The 21,569-nt window shown below is 31.9% G+C and overlaps 1 protein-coding gene across 5 annotated transcripts in view; it reads left to right on the top strand.

The window, feature by feature from the left end:
* Positions 1–21,569, top strand: part of l(2)k05819 (transmembrane protein 94-like protein l(2)k05819) — a 127,413-nt gene that overhangs the window by 19,967 nt on the left and 85,877 nt on the right. For all 5 annotated transcript variants that reach the window (XM_085817612.1, XM_085817613.1, XM_085817616.1 and 2 more), the window contains exons 5-8: positions 4,944–5,095; positions 10,466–10,571; positions 12,014–12,214; positions 12,429–12,593. In XM_085817612.1, the coding sequence (XP_085673738.1) occupies positions 4,944–5,095; positions 10,466–10,571; positions 12,014–12,214; positions 12,429–12,593 (624 nt within the window). The remainder of the gene's footprint in view (positions 1–4,943; positions 5,096–10,465; positions 10,572–12,013; positions 12,215–12,428; positions 12,594–21,569) is intronic.

Genomic DNA, 21,569 nt, shown 5'->3' on the forward strand with positions numbered 1-21,569 from the left:
TCAGGTCTGGTGACTGTGGTGGCCAGGGTAGATGGGACAACTCATCCTCGTGCTCAGAAAACCAGTCCTGGACAATGTGAGCTGTGTGAACAGGGGCTTTGTCGTCTTGGAAGACACCATCACCATCGGGGAACAAAGTTTGTACCATGGGATGAACTTAATCAGCCAAAATGTTCACATAAGTCTTGGCAGTCATGTGCCCTGACACAGTTATCATGGGGCTAGCAGAGAACCACGATATGGCTGCCCAAACCATAACAGAACCCCCGCCATGTTTCACTCTTGGCAACAAGCAGTCTGTATTATAGGCTTGAGATGGCATTCTCCAGACGTAAACTCGGCCAGAAGTGGGAAACAATGTGAAAGAAGACTCGTCAGACCATATTACTCACTTCCACTGCTCTATAGTCCAGGCTTTATGACTTAAACACCACCTTTTCCTGTTACGGGCATTAGCATCACTGATGAGTGGCTTCTCAATTGCAGCACGGCCAGCAATTCCCTGTTTATGAAGCTCCCTTCTAATTGTTTTGGTACTCACAGGGTTCGGTAACATAACATTCATTTCAGCAGTAACTTTTGCAGCTGTGGTCTTCTTATTTTTCGTCACAGTTGCCCTTAATGATCGTCTGTCACGATCACTCAGGACACACTTTTGTCCACGCTGTGATTTAGCAGATGATGTTTTTCCGCTTTTCAAATATGCGGAATAAATCTTTGATACAGTACCTCTTGAAACACTAAACACCTTGGCTACCTTGCTTACGGAAGCACCTACCATATGTGCTCCAACAATTTGCCCACGTTCGAAGTCTGTTAACTCTGACATAATGCAATGACAACCTCACATAACAGTACTCTGACAACAACTGAACTGTTTAGCACATTTATGAAGTTGTATAGGTGGTGTTAATAGTCAAAAACGCCAACGCCACCTACATATTTCATTAAAATCAATCTTTCTTTTCAAACATGCATTTCACAAGGTGTTTCCATATTTTTGTCAATCCACTGTATTTGATTTTTGTATAATTGTATCAAGGGATTTTAAAGAAATTAGAAGTGTTCCAAAATATCTATATAAATAATATCATATATTTTTTTTTTGTTAAAACAATTATTTTAAAAATTCATCCTGTCAAAAATTGTAATTGAAATCGAGTTATTGCAAAAAATTTGAAAGGTATGTAATTTACATTTGTATTTTTAATTAGGGAAATTGCTAGGTGAGCAGTTAATATTTTTATGAATATTTAATAAAATATGATTTTTATTAATCAATATTTATTTTAGATAAAAATTCAATGCCCAGTTATTATTCATAATAATTCCATAGTAAATCATGTTTTTGATGATAACTGTTGCTGTGAATTATGCAGTGCGATTCAATAATTCCAATTTTCTGGTCTGAAAAGATTACACTTTTATATTACTGCTGATTTATTTTGATGTACAGTACAGTCAATAGTTGTTAATCCGGACTCGTCGGGACTTCGGCGATTTCGGATTATCGATTTTTCCGGATTATAGATCATAAGTTTAAATCTCGTAAGATGGCAAGCAGAAATTCTAAAATTAAAAATATGAAACCGTAATTTATGAAATAAAGAACAATTATGATCTAAAGGGTATCAAAATTTGCAAAAAGAAAAAGCTTAATATTTATTTGTTTACTTTATTAAACATTTCTTTCAATGTAAGTTGTTTAAGTTTTGCTTCGTTTCATGTGATAATACTTTCTCTTTAATTCTATTAAACAGACATAATTTCTTGTTCAGTTACAAAGTTCCGCTGTTCAAGTCCTATAATTGCTGTGTCGAGAACACCGACTAATTTGTCAATCGAAATTTTTTCGTTTTCACTAACCTCTGTCACTTTCTTCGCTATTGGAAACGAATTATAATGACGAGGAACTTGTTTTAAATCATATCAAAGACGGAGCACATCGAGATGAAATACTAATTTGGTAAGGAATTATAAGCCAAATAAAATAAAAACATCTGCCCTGAAGATAAGGATAGTGCTGACAGATCAACTTCCAATTCATTACGCGCCCGCTGCGGCGTTCCCCCCGCCGAGCAGCATGAAATTGATAAACGGATTTCGGATTTCAAAACATACTTTCGCTTTAGATCCTTTACATAATAACAAATATATATCGGAAATTCTATTTGATATAATCGAAAGTTTAAGCTTACTTTTATAAAATTGCTCTTACAGTCTGCAAAAAATAATAAGCCGGATCCAATTCGAAAATTAAGGAACAACGCAATCATCAACATTAACTGAAATAGATAATTAGATAATTTTAGCTTATACATCCATTATACATAAAACGTGCACGCGAAAACGTATTCTGCACTTGCGCACACTCATATGCGCAGTCGTAAAAGGTCTTACGCGCACGCGTAAATGCCTATGCGCATCTGTCAACGCGGCGCATGCGCAGAAAGTTTTTAGTTTTGAGGTCCGGATTATAGATCATTCCGAATTATGGGTGTCCGAATTAACGACTTTTGACTGTATTAAACTATAGGATTGCTTAGTTAAAATAACAGTAAACAAAAACTATCCTTTTGCATAAGATGCCACAAATGACCTTTGATTTTCAGTTCATAAATCTACACAGTGACGTGTTATTTGCCACTTTAAGGAGCTGACTAGGATATCACACGACTGTTAATGATGTTCTGCAGATTTTTCAGCTTCTTTGTTGATCTGACCTTATTTCGTACATGAACTCATGACACTCTGACTATTCTTTCCCCCACCACCTCACTTTCACTCTATTTGATATTCCGTTTCGTAGTGTGTAAACAATTATTAAAAAATTATGTAAACAATTTTTATTTTACAAAATTCAAATATATTTACCATAAATAATAGTGCTTGCAAATGTTTTTAATTATTATAAGTGAGTGATATATATAATAAGAATTTGGGATTTCTGAATGGCACTGTGTAAATAACGGATATACTATATGTGATGGTCTTAAAAAAGGGGTCCTAAAAACTATCTGCTTCTGAAGCAATTTTATAAGGTCTGTAAATATATTTCAATTATGTATTTGTTGTGAATGCGGTGTTCAAAGGTTTCAAGAATTTAATTATTTGAAGTTTAAGTTTACATTATTTTCACTGCCATTAAAAACTCATATGAATAATGCATAAAAATTATAAATTGAGCTAATTAATTTACAATATGGTATAAATTTTATTCAAAAATTAAAAGATACAGATACAGTTAACTTTTATTTGTATTTATCAAAAAATAGTATGCTCAGTTAAAATTTTTTTTGCTATGATAAATAAGAGAATAGCTTTTTTTCACGATTGAAAATTTATATGAAAGTAACCCAGTTGACTGATGAGCATCTGCAACTCATGGATGAAGATGCTTTCTAGTAATTTTTCTCCAGTGCATGGACATTATACTAAGAAATTTTGTATTTGCATAAAAAAAATTATAATTATTTATACATTAACATATGTATTTTAATTATTGCATCAAAGAAAAACTTAATAAATAGAACAAAAGGTCTAGCTTGTCATTATTTATTTCCAAATTTTGTCCCACTTGGAAAGATTTTTGTGAAAACTTAAAATCTTTTCATAATTTGTGTATTTAAAATTTAAATTAGGATATTTAGATTAGGTATTTTAGGAATCCTTATGTTGTATTCTGTTATCAGGACCAGGTTCAGAAATGTATGTATGCATGTATATGTTCATGCTTATATGTAAGTACGAATGTATGTGTATGTAATATACATATACACATACATACACACGTTTATACATTCATACATTTCTGAATTTGGTCCCGATAACAGAACACTACCTAAATTAAAGTAAGTTATCTAATGATGATTTAAACATAATAGAATTATTTGAAACAAACGCCTGTGTTAAATATTAATATTTAACTGTAAGTATGTTTGAATTACAAAGTATAACTAATGAAACTGTCTTGAAGGTACCAAACTTTTGATTTACGATACAAAAAAGTATAAGCATGAATTTTTTTCATTATTATTATTAATGTATGTTTTAATAAATATTTAGTAAATATTAGCTAAAATATTAATTTCATCGATTAAAAATTTGCATTTTTCTAAAAAAAAAAAAAAAAAAAAAAAAAAAAAAAAAAAGTCTGACCTGCCAGCTGTTTTCAGATTGTGCATTTGGCAGTTTCAGTTTGAGATGTACTATGTTATATTTTGGATAGTACAAATGAAATACAAATGTAAAAAATTATTATAGGAATACTCATGTTGTATTATTTATTTAAATTTCAATGATTTTTGTTCAATAGTGATTAAATCATGGGAGATAATTAATAATTGTTGGTCAAAAATAGATAATGTTGAAGGTTATTTACTTTTTGTAATATCTAGCAAATACTTTTTAATCCTAATTTCCCCCAAATCTTGAAAAAAATCCTTGAAGTTTTTCATATCATAAAGTTCTTATTTAACGTTGTTATAATTAAACTCATTCTTAATCTGGGAAGATTTTTAAGAGGTTATTGACTAATATAGGCAATAAGAATGCATGTAAATCTATGCCAAGTGTAACATTTCACTTCACTATAGCTGCTTATCTGTATTAGCTGTGTATCTTTTACATAGTTAGTGATGCAGTGATATTATGAAATAAATTTCTTAATCTGTAATTTAATGTTAGTTTATAATATTGAATGAATTTAGTTGTATGAGTGTGTAATCTGTATTGTTTTATCATAAAAGCATGAAAGATAATTATTTGTAATATTAAAAAATTGTGCTATCTTAATTTAAAGAGTAATGAAGCTTTAGAATTTTTCTATATTAAAAAAGTTGTGCAGCTCTTTATGCAAATAGCAGTTGAATTTTATTTGAGCAATTATCCAAATGGCGGAAAGTTTTAACTTGTTTGTATAATTTTTATATTTATTGTTATAGGCATGTAATTTTGAGTGTCGCTTGAAACGTGGTCAAGTTTTTGCTCCAGTTAATGAACATTTGTCTGACAACTTTAGCAGTCCTCGTTTGAGAAAGCCTGCTCATACAGCAAAATTTGTGATGCTAGAAACACCTTTTATAAGTGGAATGAGGTATTTTCTTTTTTCTTTTAAAATAGTTCTATTTGTAATCAGTAATAAAAATATTTAATTCAATTTAGGTACACTGCTCAAAAAAAAAAAAAAAAAAAAAAAAAAAAAAAAAATGGGAAGTCCTATATCTTCTGATCTACTGGGCCGATTGACAAAATTCAAATTGCGTTCTTCGTGTCTTGAAAGTGCGACTTACGATATATATTAGATTTATATATAGCACTATTCTAACATAGGTATTTTGACACAAAATCGGACTTTTTCTGAAATAACATACCAATTTTTTTACATATTTCGATTCTACGACTCAAATTACGCCTAAATATGAAATTTTGTAAAATTTGGAGCAAAATTTACGGAGAAATTTACAAATTTATGTTGGCACTATTTTGTCAGTTTACGCCAAGAATACTTCACTTGGCGAACTTCTTAAATGGCAACCTAGTTTCCTTTCCCGTGAGAGGAAAAAAGTCACCATCGTTCCTTTTTTCCAAATAATATTCTTTATATTATATTTTTAATTATAACTTATTATTTTAAGTAATTTTTTCTTCTTCGAATTTCATTTTAATTGTTTAAGTTGCACGTTTTTTTTTTTTTTTTTTGAATAACTGTTTTAAAAATTCTATTTACCTATTCGAACTGCATAAATAAAGGTGCAGCGTTTATTTTTTTCAAATAGTTTTCTTTATATATATATTTTTCGTCATAGTTATTATTTTAGGTAATTTTTAAATTTTTATACTTTTATTTTAATTTTTTGTGTTGCATTGTCTCTTCAGATAATTGTTTTAAAATTTTCTATTTATTCCTTCGAACTGAGCATTTTAAATATATTTATTAATATCAATTTTCCAGAATTTGATTTTATTTATTTGAACTGCGTTTCTTTCGGAAGAATACTTTGTAACCCAGACTACGATGAGTTTGAAAACTGCATACTATATTAAAAGAGAAAATACAGTAAAGCACAGTTTGACACGCCTTTCAATGTTCCGTTCAGAAAAGATATATATAAATAAGAGAGATGTATAACCGACATTTTAACTTAGGATGACTTGCATATACTGCTTTAAACAGTTTTATCATTGTGCCCATTGCTTTACACAATTTTATCCTACATTTGGTTTCTTAAAATGTTATTCATATTTTATTCAAATATTTTATTTTTGAAATCGCAAGAATCAAATATCATAACATTGAAAAGTTTTAAATTAAAAAAAAAATACAAATACTAAATTTTACGAAAAAATTTATTTTTCTTCTCTTTTTCTTTAAGCATTCTGAAAGTATATTAAAAAGTATCCAACTTTTCGAAACATTTTGGTATTTCTGACAATCATTTTAAATAAAGTTATTTCCTTCCATTTCATAAAGGCCCACAAACGGCCGAGTGGTAAAGACGCTGATCACTGCTGGTTCGGTCCGAGGTTCGAATCCCGTGAACGGGCTGGTTGCATGGGTGTTTTCGTGGTTTTCCCGATGTGTAATGTGTATACGAGCCAGTTTTCCTTAGAAAGTCCTCCACGAAGGCATCCCTCCTTTTAGGCAGATAGCCCTCGTGTGCTTTGCCATAATTAAATAATCCAATCCAATCCAATCCAATCCAATCCAATCCTTAATTAAATATAATTGATTTGTAACTTCTACTAGAACTGAGGTTAAGAATTGAAGTGCAAATAAATAATATCGTGTGCAATCTTGATTAATATAAAATTAAAAATATTTGCATTCAGACAGAAAGTTTTTTGAAATATTTGCAATTACTTTATAAGAAGGATTTATTAATAACCGTAATAATTACTTATTATATTACTGATGATTAGGAATCAGTTCTTGACAATTACATTCTAAATTAGAATTTTAAGAATTATTAGAATTTTAAATTAGAATAATGAAAATATGCTACGCACAAAAATACATTTTAGGATAAAAAATTAGTTGATTTTTTATGTTTTAAAACTTCTTGAATTCATTTAATAAACATCGTATCCTTGTTGTTAATTGAATTCAGAATGTTGGGTGTCGTTTGTATAATTATTCTTACTTGTCCACGGAATCTGCTGACTTATCCAGCGATTAAGTAGCTGCAGATCATTTCTACATAACCATTGAAATTCCATTAATTCAGTCTCTAGAGGGTTGTATATTTATATCATAATTTGACTTTTATAAAAATGATTATTCTAAATCTTATGTTTCTATAAAAGTATACTGTGCTTTAAAGATATGGATGATAGTACCAGCCGCTCTTTCAGCCACTTCAAAAGCATCAGTTTGTTTAGAAATAAATTGTGCAGTTAATGTCATAAAATTCAAATAAACATCAAACAAAAATTCTCAGTTTTAGACAATTCGATTTAAACGAAGTAAAGTAGCAGACGATAAAACGTCAAGGTAAAAATTTACTCTTATTAAAAAAAAATAAATAAATAAATAAAATAATAAAAAAAAAATAAAAATATTAAAAAATTTATTTAAAAAAATAGCTTTTCATATAGTATTAATAAATATTTATTATGCATCATTGAGGGAAAAAATGTCATATAATAAATTCTCCATAAAATTTTACTTGAAATTTAAGGTTAAAAATAGCTGTGGCAATACAGTGTAACAAAAATCCATCGAGCACATTTGGCGTTATTATCGCTCAAAAAAAAAGATGCCAAATTTCAAAACGTGAAAATATGTAAATTTGTGTATATCTTAGAAAATTTTGAATAAAAAAGTCTAATTTTTTGCAGATATGCTTAAAAATATACCTACTTTAAGATGATGGTAAAAGTTTTATAGGTTATAATTCAAAATTTTTTTCGAAAAATTTATAAAAATTATTTAAAAATAGAAATTTAAAAAATAAAACACAAAAAATGGGTAAATTTTATTTGGAATGAACCTAAATTTCGAAATGTGAGAGAAAAAAATCAAAAAAGTTTAATAAAAAAAGAGATATAAATAAATATTTACCAAATTCAATTAACATCGAGGAGCTAAAATTTTGAGAGCTAATATTTCAAAAACTACTCGTATGATTTTTACAAAACTTGGTATTCTGGCATAATTTGAGTCGTAGAATCGAAATATGTAAAAAAATTGGTATGTTATTTCAGAAAAAGTCCGATTTTGTGTCAAAATACCTATGTTAGAATAGTGCTATATATAAATCTAATATATATCCTAAGTCGTGCTTTCGAGGCATGAAGAACGCAATTTGAATTTCGTGAATCGCCCCAGTAGAACGGGAGATATAGCACTGTCCCATTTTTTTTTTGAGCAGTGTACATCAAGCCGAGATTTAGGAACACAAATTCGGTGTATTATTAGGTATATGGCTTTAGCTTGAGCTGTATGTGTGTGAACAAAAAATTAAGTGGTTAAATTCAACTATATTTTGTAAAACTTGTTTCATTTGCTCAGTTTCCTTTCCTGAAAACATTTTCTGTAAATATTTTTCATCATTCATTAAGTAAATAAAGTTGAAAAATTTAAAGGTTTAATTAAAATTTACTGTGAAGAATGAACATACAAGTCTATACAGGGTGTTTCATAGATCATGGGACAAACTTGGAGGGGTGGTGGAGCCTACTAAAACATGCATTTTTTTATAGGAATGTAGGGTCTAAAGTCACGGGTTAAGGCAGGAACGCAAAAAAAAAAAAAAAAAAAAAAAAAAAAAAAAAACGACACAAGAGGAAAATGTGCTTATGTACAAAATCAACGCAAAGTGCTTCTTTGTAGCAATACAGTATTCACAATAAATGTTCAAAATTGTGACCACCAGCAGTAATACATACTTGGTAATGTTGCAGAAGGGATTGACGAACATTTTGAAAAACAACAGGCATTTCGCGCACGCTTGCAGCCGCAATGAATAGTCATGCAACGAGGTCCTCCAGGGAGTCAATGGGAGTCTTGTAAATGATGCCCCTCAGATGGCCCCATAAAAAAAATCCAAGCTGGATAAATCTGCCGAACGGGGTAGCCATCGAACGGGTCCATCATGGCCAATCCATAGGCCTGGAAATGTCCCATCCAAGTAATTGCAGGCCCGCACGTGGTTATGGGCTGGTCCACCATCATGCTGGAACCACATGCAATCATGAATGACAGCCGGAACATCCTGCAGCAATTCCGGTAGCCCCTCTTTCAGAAAAATATGATAACATAAGCCATTTGTACATGCAGGTAAGAGGTATGGGCCTATGAGGCAGTCGTTAACAATACTCATTCACACATTCACGGAGAAGCGGGTTTGGAATGCATGTGGATTATGAGCCGTGTTTAATTATGAGTTGCCCACACGTGCATGTTGTGGCTATTGAAGATGCTGTCCTGTGAGAAAGTTGCCTCGTCCGTGAATCACACATCCGATGGGAAATCCGCCTGCACTGCACACTGCTGCAAGAACCAATGACAGAAATGAACTCGAAGAGGGTAATCTGTCTCTTGCAAGGCTTGGACTCTCTGCAATGGAATAGGTGCAAACCATTTTCATGCAATACTCTCCGAACGGGGGAATGACTCAGTTGCAGACGATCGGCAATAGCTCCTGTACTTGTCTGAGGTGATTCATGCAATGTTCATGATGGATTCTTCAATGTGAGGCTGTTGTGCACCACTTCTACCACTCCTAGTATCAGAGGTGGCTTCAAATGACCCATTTTCACACAGAGATCCTCACACATGCAACCTCTCGAACATTGTGTGCTTTGCCATACGCCTGTTCGGAAACCGTTCCTGGTACAACCATAGCACTGCTCTACTATTCCCATTAGCAGCACCATACATGAGATGCATGTCAGCATTTTCCCTGTGCGAAAACTCACCCATCACGTGCGACATCAGAGTTACGAACGATCCTCTGATGCCTCGGACCGTGGTTTGTGTAGCTCATTAAAAGCCCTCTACTGCTGCATTGCCAGCCAATATATTCACAGCTTCATTCCTATTAGTGTTCCCCTTTTTGAACATTTATTGTGAATACTGTATTGCTGCAAAGAAGGACTTTGCGTTGATTTTGTACATTAGCACATTTTCCTCTCGTGTTGTTTTTTTGCGTTCCTGCCTTAACCTGTCACTCTAGACCCTATATTCCTATACAAAAAATGCATGTTTTGGTACGCTACACCACCCCTCCAAATTTGTCCCATGATCTATGAAACACCCTGTATTTATGTTTTGATGTTTTAAGAATTATCACAAAAGTTGTATATTTTGAGATTCCTGTTTCTAAAGATATTGATATAAAATATTTAACATATTAATTTGTATTTTAACAGCATTCAGAGTTTTTTCATTAGTTTATATTAAAAACCTTAATTTTTTATTTAATGCAAATCTCTAATCCTATTTTTCGTACTTCCTTTTTAGATATGCCCTACAGAATGCTTTAAAAAGACCAGTTACACTTTTTAGTAAAGAATATTATGCTGTAGTTTTTTGTTATTTAGAAAGAATCGTTATTCCTGCTGCAGCCGTAAGTAATTCATATACTTCACATGTAATTGATAGATATTTGTGAATATTATTATGTCAGAATTTTTGATTTTAAAGTGAAAAGTATTTTATCTGATTAACATCTTTTATTTTGTGTAATAAAAATTAATGATCTGTTCTGAATAATTCGCTGTATTCTTTCTGAGTTTTTTGCTAAAGTAAATATGAGAATTGGAAATTTTATTGTAATCATTACAGTACAAGAAAACAATAATATGTATTTAACTTACACTTTTTCATAATTACACATTTCATAAATTACACATTTCATAATTTCTAATTGGAAAATGAAAAAAGAGAAGTGACAGTACAGATCCAAAATATAAAATAACTGGTTAATAAAATTAAAGGAACCTCACAGTGTTTTATTATAGATGTTTCATGGATTTTTAATTTTATTAATTGTTTCCTGTTTTATGTAATTTATAGTACACTGCTATGTTTGAAAATGGCTGTTGTCTTTCACCTTTTAGCTTAGCTAAAATTTAGGCACCAACAGTTGGCGTCTTTTCAGAAGGGTATTAGTAGATAATCAAAATGTACCTTTCAATCCACAAAATTTTATAATTTAAGAAGTAAAACTTTATAAAATGCAATGTTTTGCATTATCTACTGTTGGGTAAAATGCCAGATTTCTGAGAAAAATGCTGTGTTTTCATTTTTATCAGTTGCCAGACTTAACAGTTCATCGTAATTCCTTACAAGAGAAAAAACTGTACACATTGCAAAAAAACAAATGCCAGAAAAAAAAAAAAAAAAACAGAAAGAACCAAAATGTTAATAGTGCCCAGCATTTACAGTTTGTTTTGTTTTCTAGAAGGACCATGCAGCAGTTGTATGCAATAAAAAGCATTACTTTAATGTTTGAGGGATTTACACATATCTTTTTCTTTTTTTTTTAAAGTTTTTGCTAGAAAGATATAACATTGAACTGAATTCTGAAAATTTGATTGATTTGGAAGCTTTTTAATTGGACAAAATAAATTTTGTGAAATATCAGCTTAAAAAAATAGATAGCAATGACAACTATTTTAAATCATTGAAAGCAAATGGAGCAAATTCTATTATCAGCAACATGGTTGACATGAAAAGCAAATGTTCATTTTAATTTTATCATATTGATTGCTTCCTTTCACTTGTTTCTCATGCTTGTTGATTTCAAGATTTAATGTTCTATTAATCTTGTGTGTTGTATTTGAAAAGCTGAAATGTTTAATCTGCTGTCTTAATTTTTCTGATTTCTGATTAAATTTAACCAGAAGAATTTTATGTTAAATAGAAAAGGATTTAGTCTAATTTTTAAAATAAAGTTTTTATAGTTCTTTAGAATTGCCATTATCATAATGATTTATTAATTCATAGTAATTGCTTAGTTACTTTGTGGAATATTTTTTTGCAATTTAATACTAACATACTATTTAGTTTATAGCTTTCTGTATTGGAGGTCTTCGAGCTTCTTATCTTGAAACTGAAAGCAACATGTGGACAGAGCATTTATTACTTCGTCCAGCATTAGTAGTTTTACCTCTTTTGCCCATAGCATTGCCATTTTGCTGGATTTTGTTGAATGCATTTGGAAATTCTTATCTTCTTGAGTTTGTTCATTCTACTAAACAAAGCATGGTAGGTATTTTGTTTATCATCCATTCAGCTGTAGAAATTATTATATTTTTTAAGCTTAAACTAACAGTAATTTATTTGCATCATTTAGAGTTTTAATGAAAGAGGAAGTAAAGAATGGGTTTGTATGAATGCTTCTGTTTTTAACTTAACCGTGCCTTTATAAATAATATTTATTTTATATATTTTTATCCTTAAGATTCTAATTGTTTCCTAGAAATCAGTTGACCCATTTGAAGAAATTGAAGAAATATCTCCTCCATCATTTGAACAAACAGTCAAATGGAAAGAGTTAAAGAGTGTTTTCTGTTCTTTGCTTTTGGGCAAAGCTGGTCATCTTTGGCGTTCTGCAAACCTCCTTCAGGTTTTGGGAAGCATAACAGTACGTTGATTTAATTTATATGTATATATATTTTAAAAATTTTATAACCTATTCTTTATTTACTAATAAAAAATTTTTAGCTCTCTTCTTTTTATATTTTACTGTTATGATAATATAGTTATATTTTATTGTATTAGTAGTATATTTTGTGTTATTATCATTATTTTTATTATTACATTTTATTGTATTATTATCATCATTATTATTATACTTGATTGCATTATTATCATTTATTATTATTATTATTGTATTCCTTATTTAGCTAAGTAAATACTTAAGTAAAATAGATAGTTTCTTGTTAAAGTAGTCACTATCTAATTTATACATGCTTGGTAACATCAAGGATTAATTTGACAAAAATTAGAAAACATATACTGTCATGAAAAATGAAAAACCAAAATATAAATGTAGAGGAAAATAACATTTATTTATTTACCTTTGGAGGCCATAATTCAGGAATTACTGTTATTGTAAAATCAAATTGAACATTTCCTCACATTCTGCATATTAGTGCTGCATGAATTCTCCCAAATATGAATTTAAGTGTTCACAGGCCTTTTTTTTTTTGGCTTTTGCTTCGCCATTTGGCTATATCCCAGAGTCACACGGTTTTCTGTGTATGTACACTAGATATTGGATCTGTAAAGTTGTGTTTATAATTCACTATAAAATGCTGAAAATCAGCCTTTTCATCACTCTAATAAGCATGCTTGCAATCCAAATATATTGTGCTTCCTTTGTATATATCATTTATGATCTCCATTAGAGTTTTGGCACTTCTGTGGGGCATTTGAACAAAAAAATATTCATTTTTTCACCTGCAGATTCCTTCCAAAATCATCATTTCAGCAAAATTCTGTCTGTTCTGTCCTTTTGCTTGGAAAATAGGCTTTTGTCCATCTAGATTTTTTAAGGTCTACTAGTTATTACCTTTCAAGTGTTCAATCAAAACCAGCAATGAACTTATGACATGTAGTTGTTCCAATTAATTGCTGTATTTAACACATATCTAACCATTTATTACATTATCTGATGGAAGTCAGTTCTTCAGCCCAACAGGATATGATGCACAAAGTGGTCAGAAAAGAAATTCTGGAACTGTGAAGCCAGTTATTGGCACAAAGACCTTTTTTGTTTCCCTGCAGCTACATTACATCTCCAAATACTTTACTTCCCAGTAAATAATTTCATTTATTGGCCAGTTTTCAACTTTTACAAATGTGCAAAATTTGTGCTCTTGGGGAAAATCATTCCATCTTTTCCAGTTTAAAATGTTTAAGCTTTAAAGAGATTAAAAACATTAATGAAAGATCAAAATCATGGGGTTTAAAGTCAGCATGAAAATGATATATTGTATGTACAGTACCTGCTGTTTATTAAAAGCTTCCAAGCATATTTGTGTTTATTAAGTGCCTGAGTTTAATAAATGGCAATATTGCAAATTATGGTATCAGTATTGCAAATTAGGGTATCAACTTTGAACTTATTTAGTGAGATGGTAAAGAAGAATTAATGTAATGATTAATAATTAAAAGTAAATGCTAAAATTAAACTATTCATGAAACTTGGAAATTAATTTATTATTATTTTTTATAATTACATACCTGATGAAATTTAAAATGTTCACAAAGAATTGCCGTATCTGTATTTGTTTCACACCATTTGTCAACAGTCTTTCAATCGTATTCTCTACCTTTCAGTTCAAGATTTCTTAGAGTTTGCAATGCTTTTCTTGACTTGTCTCAACTTGGCACATAGTCACTTTATTCCATATCTCTTTCTCTATCAATTTCATGTCTGCAGCTTTTCAGACACTTTCTATAATATCCTAGACAGCGTTTTCACATGCATTTCAATATTGTTGTGTTTTTCTTATTCTTCTGACACCAGTTGTTGTGCTATTTTCTTCCTTCACATTCATACGTGGTTCGTAGATTTGGAGTGAATAACGACGACACTTGATGAAGTATCGAAACACACTTTATTAGCCAGTATTGTCAAAACAGCTCCAAAGTCACTTTTACAGTCATTGTAGATCTACTATAAACACTCGCTGGAACAATCAGCAACACAACCTTCAGGTTATCAGGCTATCATGGTGGAGACAGCTTCCTGCAAAGCACCCAACTCTGCTTGGTCGTTCTCGGAACTTCATGTACTCTCGAGACTCTCCATGCTACAACTCGTGTTCAAAAATTCTCACTAAATTTGTTACCTCAAGAACTATTTATTACTTGGAAAATAACTATCTATATCTCTTTAGTTATTTATGACTCTACAATAATTAAATAATTCCTTTATTCATACTCTTAAATGAGGAAAACAAAAGTTACACTAACTCCCTAAAAAGAACAACATCATAGTATGTTGCCATTTTCTGAAAACATAAACTGTTACAAAACATAGATAATAATAATATAAACAGATAATGAAAAACAAAAAATCTATAGAGTAAGAAAACGATTACATCTGCTTGAAGCTCATGCAATATTACTCAGAAGCTGCAGTTAGAAAAAAATATAAACAAAAATATTAGAGTCAAAATATTGTTCATCCTCCCACCTTGCAATATGAAATTCGGGATTGAGTACTGCAAAATAATAAAAAATTAAACATTTTTCTCACAAGTCCAATCGATGAGGAACTCTTAATTGTCCTTCCTGATTTGGTTATCGTGGGCGATTTTAAATGGGTATGGATTATTCTATTTGTTTCTACAGGTATGTCACCGAAATATTTTCACATGATTGACTTCCGCTGAATTTCGATGGAAGTTCCTCGGCAGTCGATAATTCCAAAGGATAAAGATTTTGTACAGATCTTATGACTTCTCCATTTTGCACTTTAATTCTGGCTCGTCGACTTTCACCGTCGGTACCTGGAAATAATTGTATGATTTTACCAAGAGGCCAATTTAATCTACTTTTGTCATCGCTGTTTTAGTTCTGATGATACCACAATCAATGAATGGATTAAGACTTAAAATTTGTTTATCTTCTATTCCATTAAAGGACTTATTTTGTATTAAACGAATAAAAATATTCTCAGCTTCATTTAACTCAGATACAGTAAGTTCATCCTTTTTCTTGTTTTGATGTTTACAGTTGTAAACAAAATGACACATCCACGCTACCAGTCTGATTGTCTTACGATAACTTGAGAATCTAGTAGCAACTATTTTGCTAGCATTAGGATTTAATAAGGACGAAATAATCCTTTTCTTTTTCTCAAGAGCTATTTCTTCTTCATCAGCACTAAAATCTTCTTTTGGCCATTTTTCTGGTGATAAATATAGCCATTTAGTGCCTTCCCACCATCTAGATTTCATTAAATAAGAAGCAGAGCATCCTCTACTGGGCAAATCAGCAGGATTCAGTAATCCTGGTTTCTTACTCTATAGATTCAATAGAAGTCAGTCACTTTATTTCCTTAATTCTGTTGTGAACAAATACGTCCCATACTTCATTTCTCTGTATCCAAGCTAGCACAGAAGACAAACCTGTCCAAAAATAAATATCATCAGCTTGAAATTCAGGTATTATGCTGGATGCTAAACGTGTACATATTGTAGCTCCAAGAAGTTCCAGTCGAGCTATTGTTGTCTTTTTCCTTCCGCTGGGTGCAACTCTCGCTTTAGCTTGCACCAAATGAACCTGAACCGAATCTCTTGTTTGTATTCGAACAAAGGCCACAGCTGAATATGCAAATTTACTCACATCACTGAAGAAATGACGTGAGATATTTTCATCTCACGATCACAGTTTAACCATTTTGGTATTCTCATGCTTTCCAGACACTGCAAATCATTCCACCATTTACAAATTTGTGATTTTGAATTTGAATCAACTTCTTGGTCCCAAGATAACTTAACTTCCCATAGGTGCTGAAGTAAAAGTTTCGGCACAAGAGTTACGGGGCAAGCTATTCCTAAAGAGTCGAATATTTTGTGTGTAGTAGCTAAAATCTCTCTTTTAGACAAAATTTCTGGTAGATTGTAGGTGATGTTAGTAATATTAAGGCAAAGGTAATCTCCACACCGTTCCCAAATCATTCCTAATGCATTTGTGGTACTAGAGGAATTATCTGTTGGGTCACTATATTCCCAACCACGTAATTCTAGCTTTCTTGTAGCTAAAGTATCTGAAGCAACTTGTATGAATTGTTGCAATTCTAAATCAGTTTTCACACTTGCTAAACAATTATTTACATAAAAGCTCTTCTTCAATTGTTCATTAATCAGGGTTGCCACGCTACCTGGAAAACCGGGAGAACCGGGAAAAGTCAGGGAATTCGAAAATTGACCAAAATATTCAGGGAAAAGTCAGGGAATTTAAGTATTTTTGTCAAAATCTGGAAAAGTCAGGGAAGTTCATACAACGATCCAGCCAAAAAAAGCGATTTTTGCGCCGACGTCGGAAGAGATAACTTTTTTGGCGAATTATGTATCACGTGAGTGTCATTCGGGTAGCTGGCATAGAGCCAATTTTCGCAGCTCCAATTTGATTGTCTTTTAGAAAGGCAAAGCAACTTTCCCGCAAGTTTTGGTTTTCAGTATTCTCGAGAATCGCATGTGCAGTGCATGAATTAAAGAAAGTACCTGTTCTCGTATAAAACAAAATGGGTTTAATCCTAGTATACGGTACCATGGAGGTTAGAATCAAAGAATATGTATTGTAAAGAAGGAAAACCTCTCTGCAACAGACGTGGCTGTGGCTCCGTTCCATCATAGAGGGAAACAGCTGTGCATATCTGATATATCTGTCGCCAAAGCTCGAAACCGGTGTCGAAGTTCGAAGGTCACGTTATCAAGAGTTCATAAAATGAATATCGTTTAAAATTTTTTAACCACTTGCGCTAAAAAGACGTGCCGCGCACGTCGAGATGCTTTTGTCTCAAACCGCGAGCGACGTGAACACCACGTCGATAAGCATTTATCGCAAAAATGAAAATAACGTGGTGCACACGTCGCCTAACAACGAGATTGTTTATTCTAAAGGAAAAGAAAATATTTTTTGGTGCAAGTAAATTAATTCATGGATTAGTTATTTTCAGGGGAAAAAAAAAAAAAAAAAAAAAAAACTACGAAAATCCGTTTTTAAAATTATTGTGAAAAATCCAAGAAGAAACGCCCTTTGATAAAACGTTTCTTCTTGGATTTTTCGCAATAATTTAAAAACGGATTTTCGTAGTTTTCTTTTTGTCAAAGAGCGTTTCTTCTTAACACGTGTTTCTCAATTTCCTGTACACATCGCGGAGAGGAAAATTCTGGCCGCCAGGTTCCGTCGCCAAATCCCTTGGCAAATTTTCCCTCCGCATTCTAGCGGCGTAATAGCATTTTACTTGTATGGAACCTTTTCTTCTTTACATAGACGTTCTTTGGTTAGAATAATAATAAGATTTGGCGACATCATGATGCGCAGTAAACGGGTCATTTTGGTCTTGGAGACAATTTTCAAAATCGTGCCAAAGCCTTACCGTATACTAGAATTTTACCGCAAAATCTTTTTAAACCTTTTTCTTTTCTTTTTAATAAATACCTTGCCATTTTGCAGTAAAATAAAAAAATAGTATCAGTCAGTCATCTAGGCTAGCCATGTAATATAACTATATTCGCTAAAATATCGTTGATTATTCTAATTCAATTTTTAAGTAATTATTTTTATGTTATTCATATAATTTAATGTTGCTTCTTCCCTCTAAATTTATTTATTATTAGTAAATAATATTTCCAAATTTCGGGAAATTTTCTCTGGCATAATCCTGAAATTAATTATAGCAGTATAATGACATACCATCACGAAATTTAATGCACATATTTTTTCCGTATGTATGCTGCGAAATAAATATAAAATAGCTCAATTTATTAAAATAGATTTCTTTCTTTCGTTTAGCTGCAGAATGTCTGCAAAAAAAGCCTTATTTTATTCCAGATTGGGAAGATTCTAATCTCAATCTTCAGTGGAGAAAACAAAAACTATTATAATTATATTTGTGTTTTCAAGTGTTAAGGTGCCTTTTAAGAACATACCTCACGCAAATTAAATTTACCTAAAATCTAACCTAACTATTTAGCATTGCGTTGTGATTTATAAGGACCGGATTAGCCTCGTGTTGAACTGGTGATGATCATGAGTATTAATTAAATAAAACATACATTTGTTATCCAATGTATATATCTTAAATTTTATTGTTTCTTAAGTGGAAAACTAAACAAAATTATCAAAGTATACCAAGAATAATTAAGAATAAATGTCCTCTGGGATTTATTGAATAATTAAGTGAATTTGCTACACAATACAAGTAATACCATAATTAATTTACCTCTTAGCACAGCCAACGTACATTATGCGGATAGACTGGAATTTTCTTGAAACACACCTGGAAAACCTGGAAAAGTCAGGGAATTTCATTCTCCTGTTTGAGTGGCAACCCTGATTAATATCCACTTTATACTTTGGCTTTCCATTTAGTTGTTTCAAAGTGGATTCTAGAAGATGGTGAATTACAGAAACTAGCAAGAAAGGGCTACTTATAACTCCAAATACTACCCTACAATGTCTGTAATACTTCAGTTTTCCATCAGTTCTATACCATAAGAATCTTAGATAGTCTTTATCCTTAGGGTTGAGACTTATTTGTAAGAATGCTTTTCGTATATCTGCGGAAACTCCTATTCTGTTCATTCGGAATCTATGAAGAATTGAAGGAATCAGTTCGATAAAGTTCTGACCTTTTTCTAGACAATCATTGAGACTAGGGGATCCTTTTTGTTTGGCCGAGGCATCAAACACTGGCCTGATTCGTGTAGTACTGTTTTCTTTTACTACATGTCGATGTGGTAGGTAATGGCATGTTACATCAATTTCGCTTTTTGGTACTTCTTCTATGATGCCTTCTTGTTCCCATTCACTAAAAACTTCTCCATAAGCATCATAAAGTTTCTCAGCTTTTAGTCGTTTTACTGTAGAAGCTAATCTCTTTACAGCTAAGTCATAGTTATCTTTTAAAGGTAGATGGTTATCAAGCCATGGCAAGCTAACTTGAAAACATCCCTCTTCGTTTACCTTTACAGTAGACAAGAAATGATCTCTTGCTTCTTCTTGAAGTTCCAGTTTACTTTTCTTCTCTGATGGATCTAGAATTCCAAGTGAATCTACAGACCATAGATCTGGTATCAATATTTCCTTATTCAACATGAATGTGACGAGCAGTGCGGAATTGTCTGAGATCTCAGGCATACCATTTTTCCCAAAAAGAGTCCAACCAAGTTTTGTTTCTATAGCAGCAAGGCCTGAAGTAAGCAATTTAAATCCTCCGGTCATCAACTTGCCTGCAATGTCAGCGCCAATAAGTATTTCTATTGGTCCATTACTATCGTCGCATACGCAAATATTGTTCTCTTTAAGCTCTCGAATCCACTCGCCATTAGCAACTGGTGGTATACTTCCATAAATAATATCTTGGCTAAGAGCTTTGAAGTTACAGTGATAAGTTCCATTCATTTTAGACAAGGACACTGTAAAAACATCATGGTTTATGACATCAGTACATGACCCGCCAAATAATGAATGGCTCAATCTTTCTTTAGATGTACTGTCAAATTTCATTTCATCTGCAGTGCTTTTTAAAATATAAGATCTCTGTGAAGCTGAATCGATAATAGCACGGGCCTGGTGCTTTCTATCTCGCCCTTTCAATGTAACCGTTAAAGTTTGCAAAAACACATTTGTTGTTCTCGCCAAATTGGCGAGGGTTTTATCTCGTTCAGGTACTGCATCCGTATTTTCATCCTTATTCATGCTAACAGGAACTAGAGATTTTGATTCAGCTTGGATATTTCTACATAAAAGTATGTGATGTTTCTTCCCACAAATCACACATGATGTTCGTTTTTTACATTTAGCTATTACATGTTTTCTGTCTAAACATAAAAAGCAAACTGTGACTATTTAGAACTGCTTTTTGCCTTTCCTCAGACGTCATCTTTCTTGCTTTAACACAATCACCAGATGCATGATTTCCAGCACAAAAAATACATCCAGTTGAATTTTGTTCAGATGTTGATATTAGAGTAGAAGCAGAAGGTGTTTTGGAAAAGTCTCCACAGTTTTTGAAACCAAAGTGTTTAGCATTCCCAGGCTTAGGTGTCTGATATTTAGTAAAGCACTGAGCAGCTATAGATACTCTCTCTTCACCTTCAATTTCATCGAGCAAAAATGAAAGCAAACCATCTAAATCCATGCGATGTGTTGACGCATTTTTCTCTTTTTGCTCACTACTTTCAGATTCTCTCTGACTGCGATTAATAACTCGGAATCTTTGCCGTGCTCTTAATGTATCATCCGGCAATGATGATTCGACTAGAGGATATAGGATATAACATCGCCACATATTTATCTCTAGCAACACCCAGAACTTCTAACGCTCTAAGTTTCGATTCTAGGTTATCATAGAGTTTTCGTAATGAAAATTTCTGCTGAGAGTTTTTTAATAATACTAATGAAAGTAGATCTCTAACATAGACTTCTATAAGAAGGTCTTCTTTCCCAAAACGTGATTGCAATTGTTCTAAAGCTTTACTATAACTTTTGCCACTGGGCGGAAAGCTTTTGATTAACTCTTCAGCAGATGACCCTTTTTCCATAGATTGCAATAAATACGCAAATTTATCATGATCATCTAAATTGGGATCATTGTGGATCTTTTTAAACTGGCCCCGAAATCCTAACCAGCTTTTAATATTCCCATCAAAAATCAGAAGTTTAAGCTTAGGATAACATATAGTAGAATTTTGAGTTAAACTTTCATTAACAACAGAACCGTTTCCCTTTTCAGCTAGAAGCGAAACTAATTTGCTTTCTACCATTCTTCACTTATCAATATAGCATTCTGACTCATCAAACTCATTATTTCTCAGAGTTTCATTTTTTTCAATTTTAATCAATTCTTCTCTATAAGTCTGTTCTATTTCAATCA

The sequence above is a fragment of the Stegodyphus dumicola genome, chromosome 5, assembly GCF_044657685.1.
Source record: "Stegodyphus dumicola isolate Sdum_Otavi_A_Nest chromosome 5, ASM4465768v1".
Lineage (NCBI taxonomy): Eukaryota > Metazoa > Arthropoda > Arachnida > Araneae > Eresidae > Stegodyphus > Stegodyphus dumicola.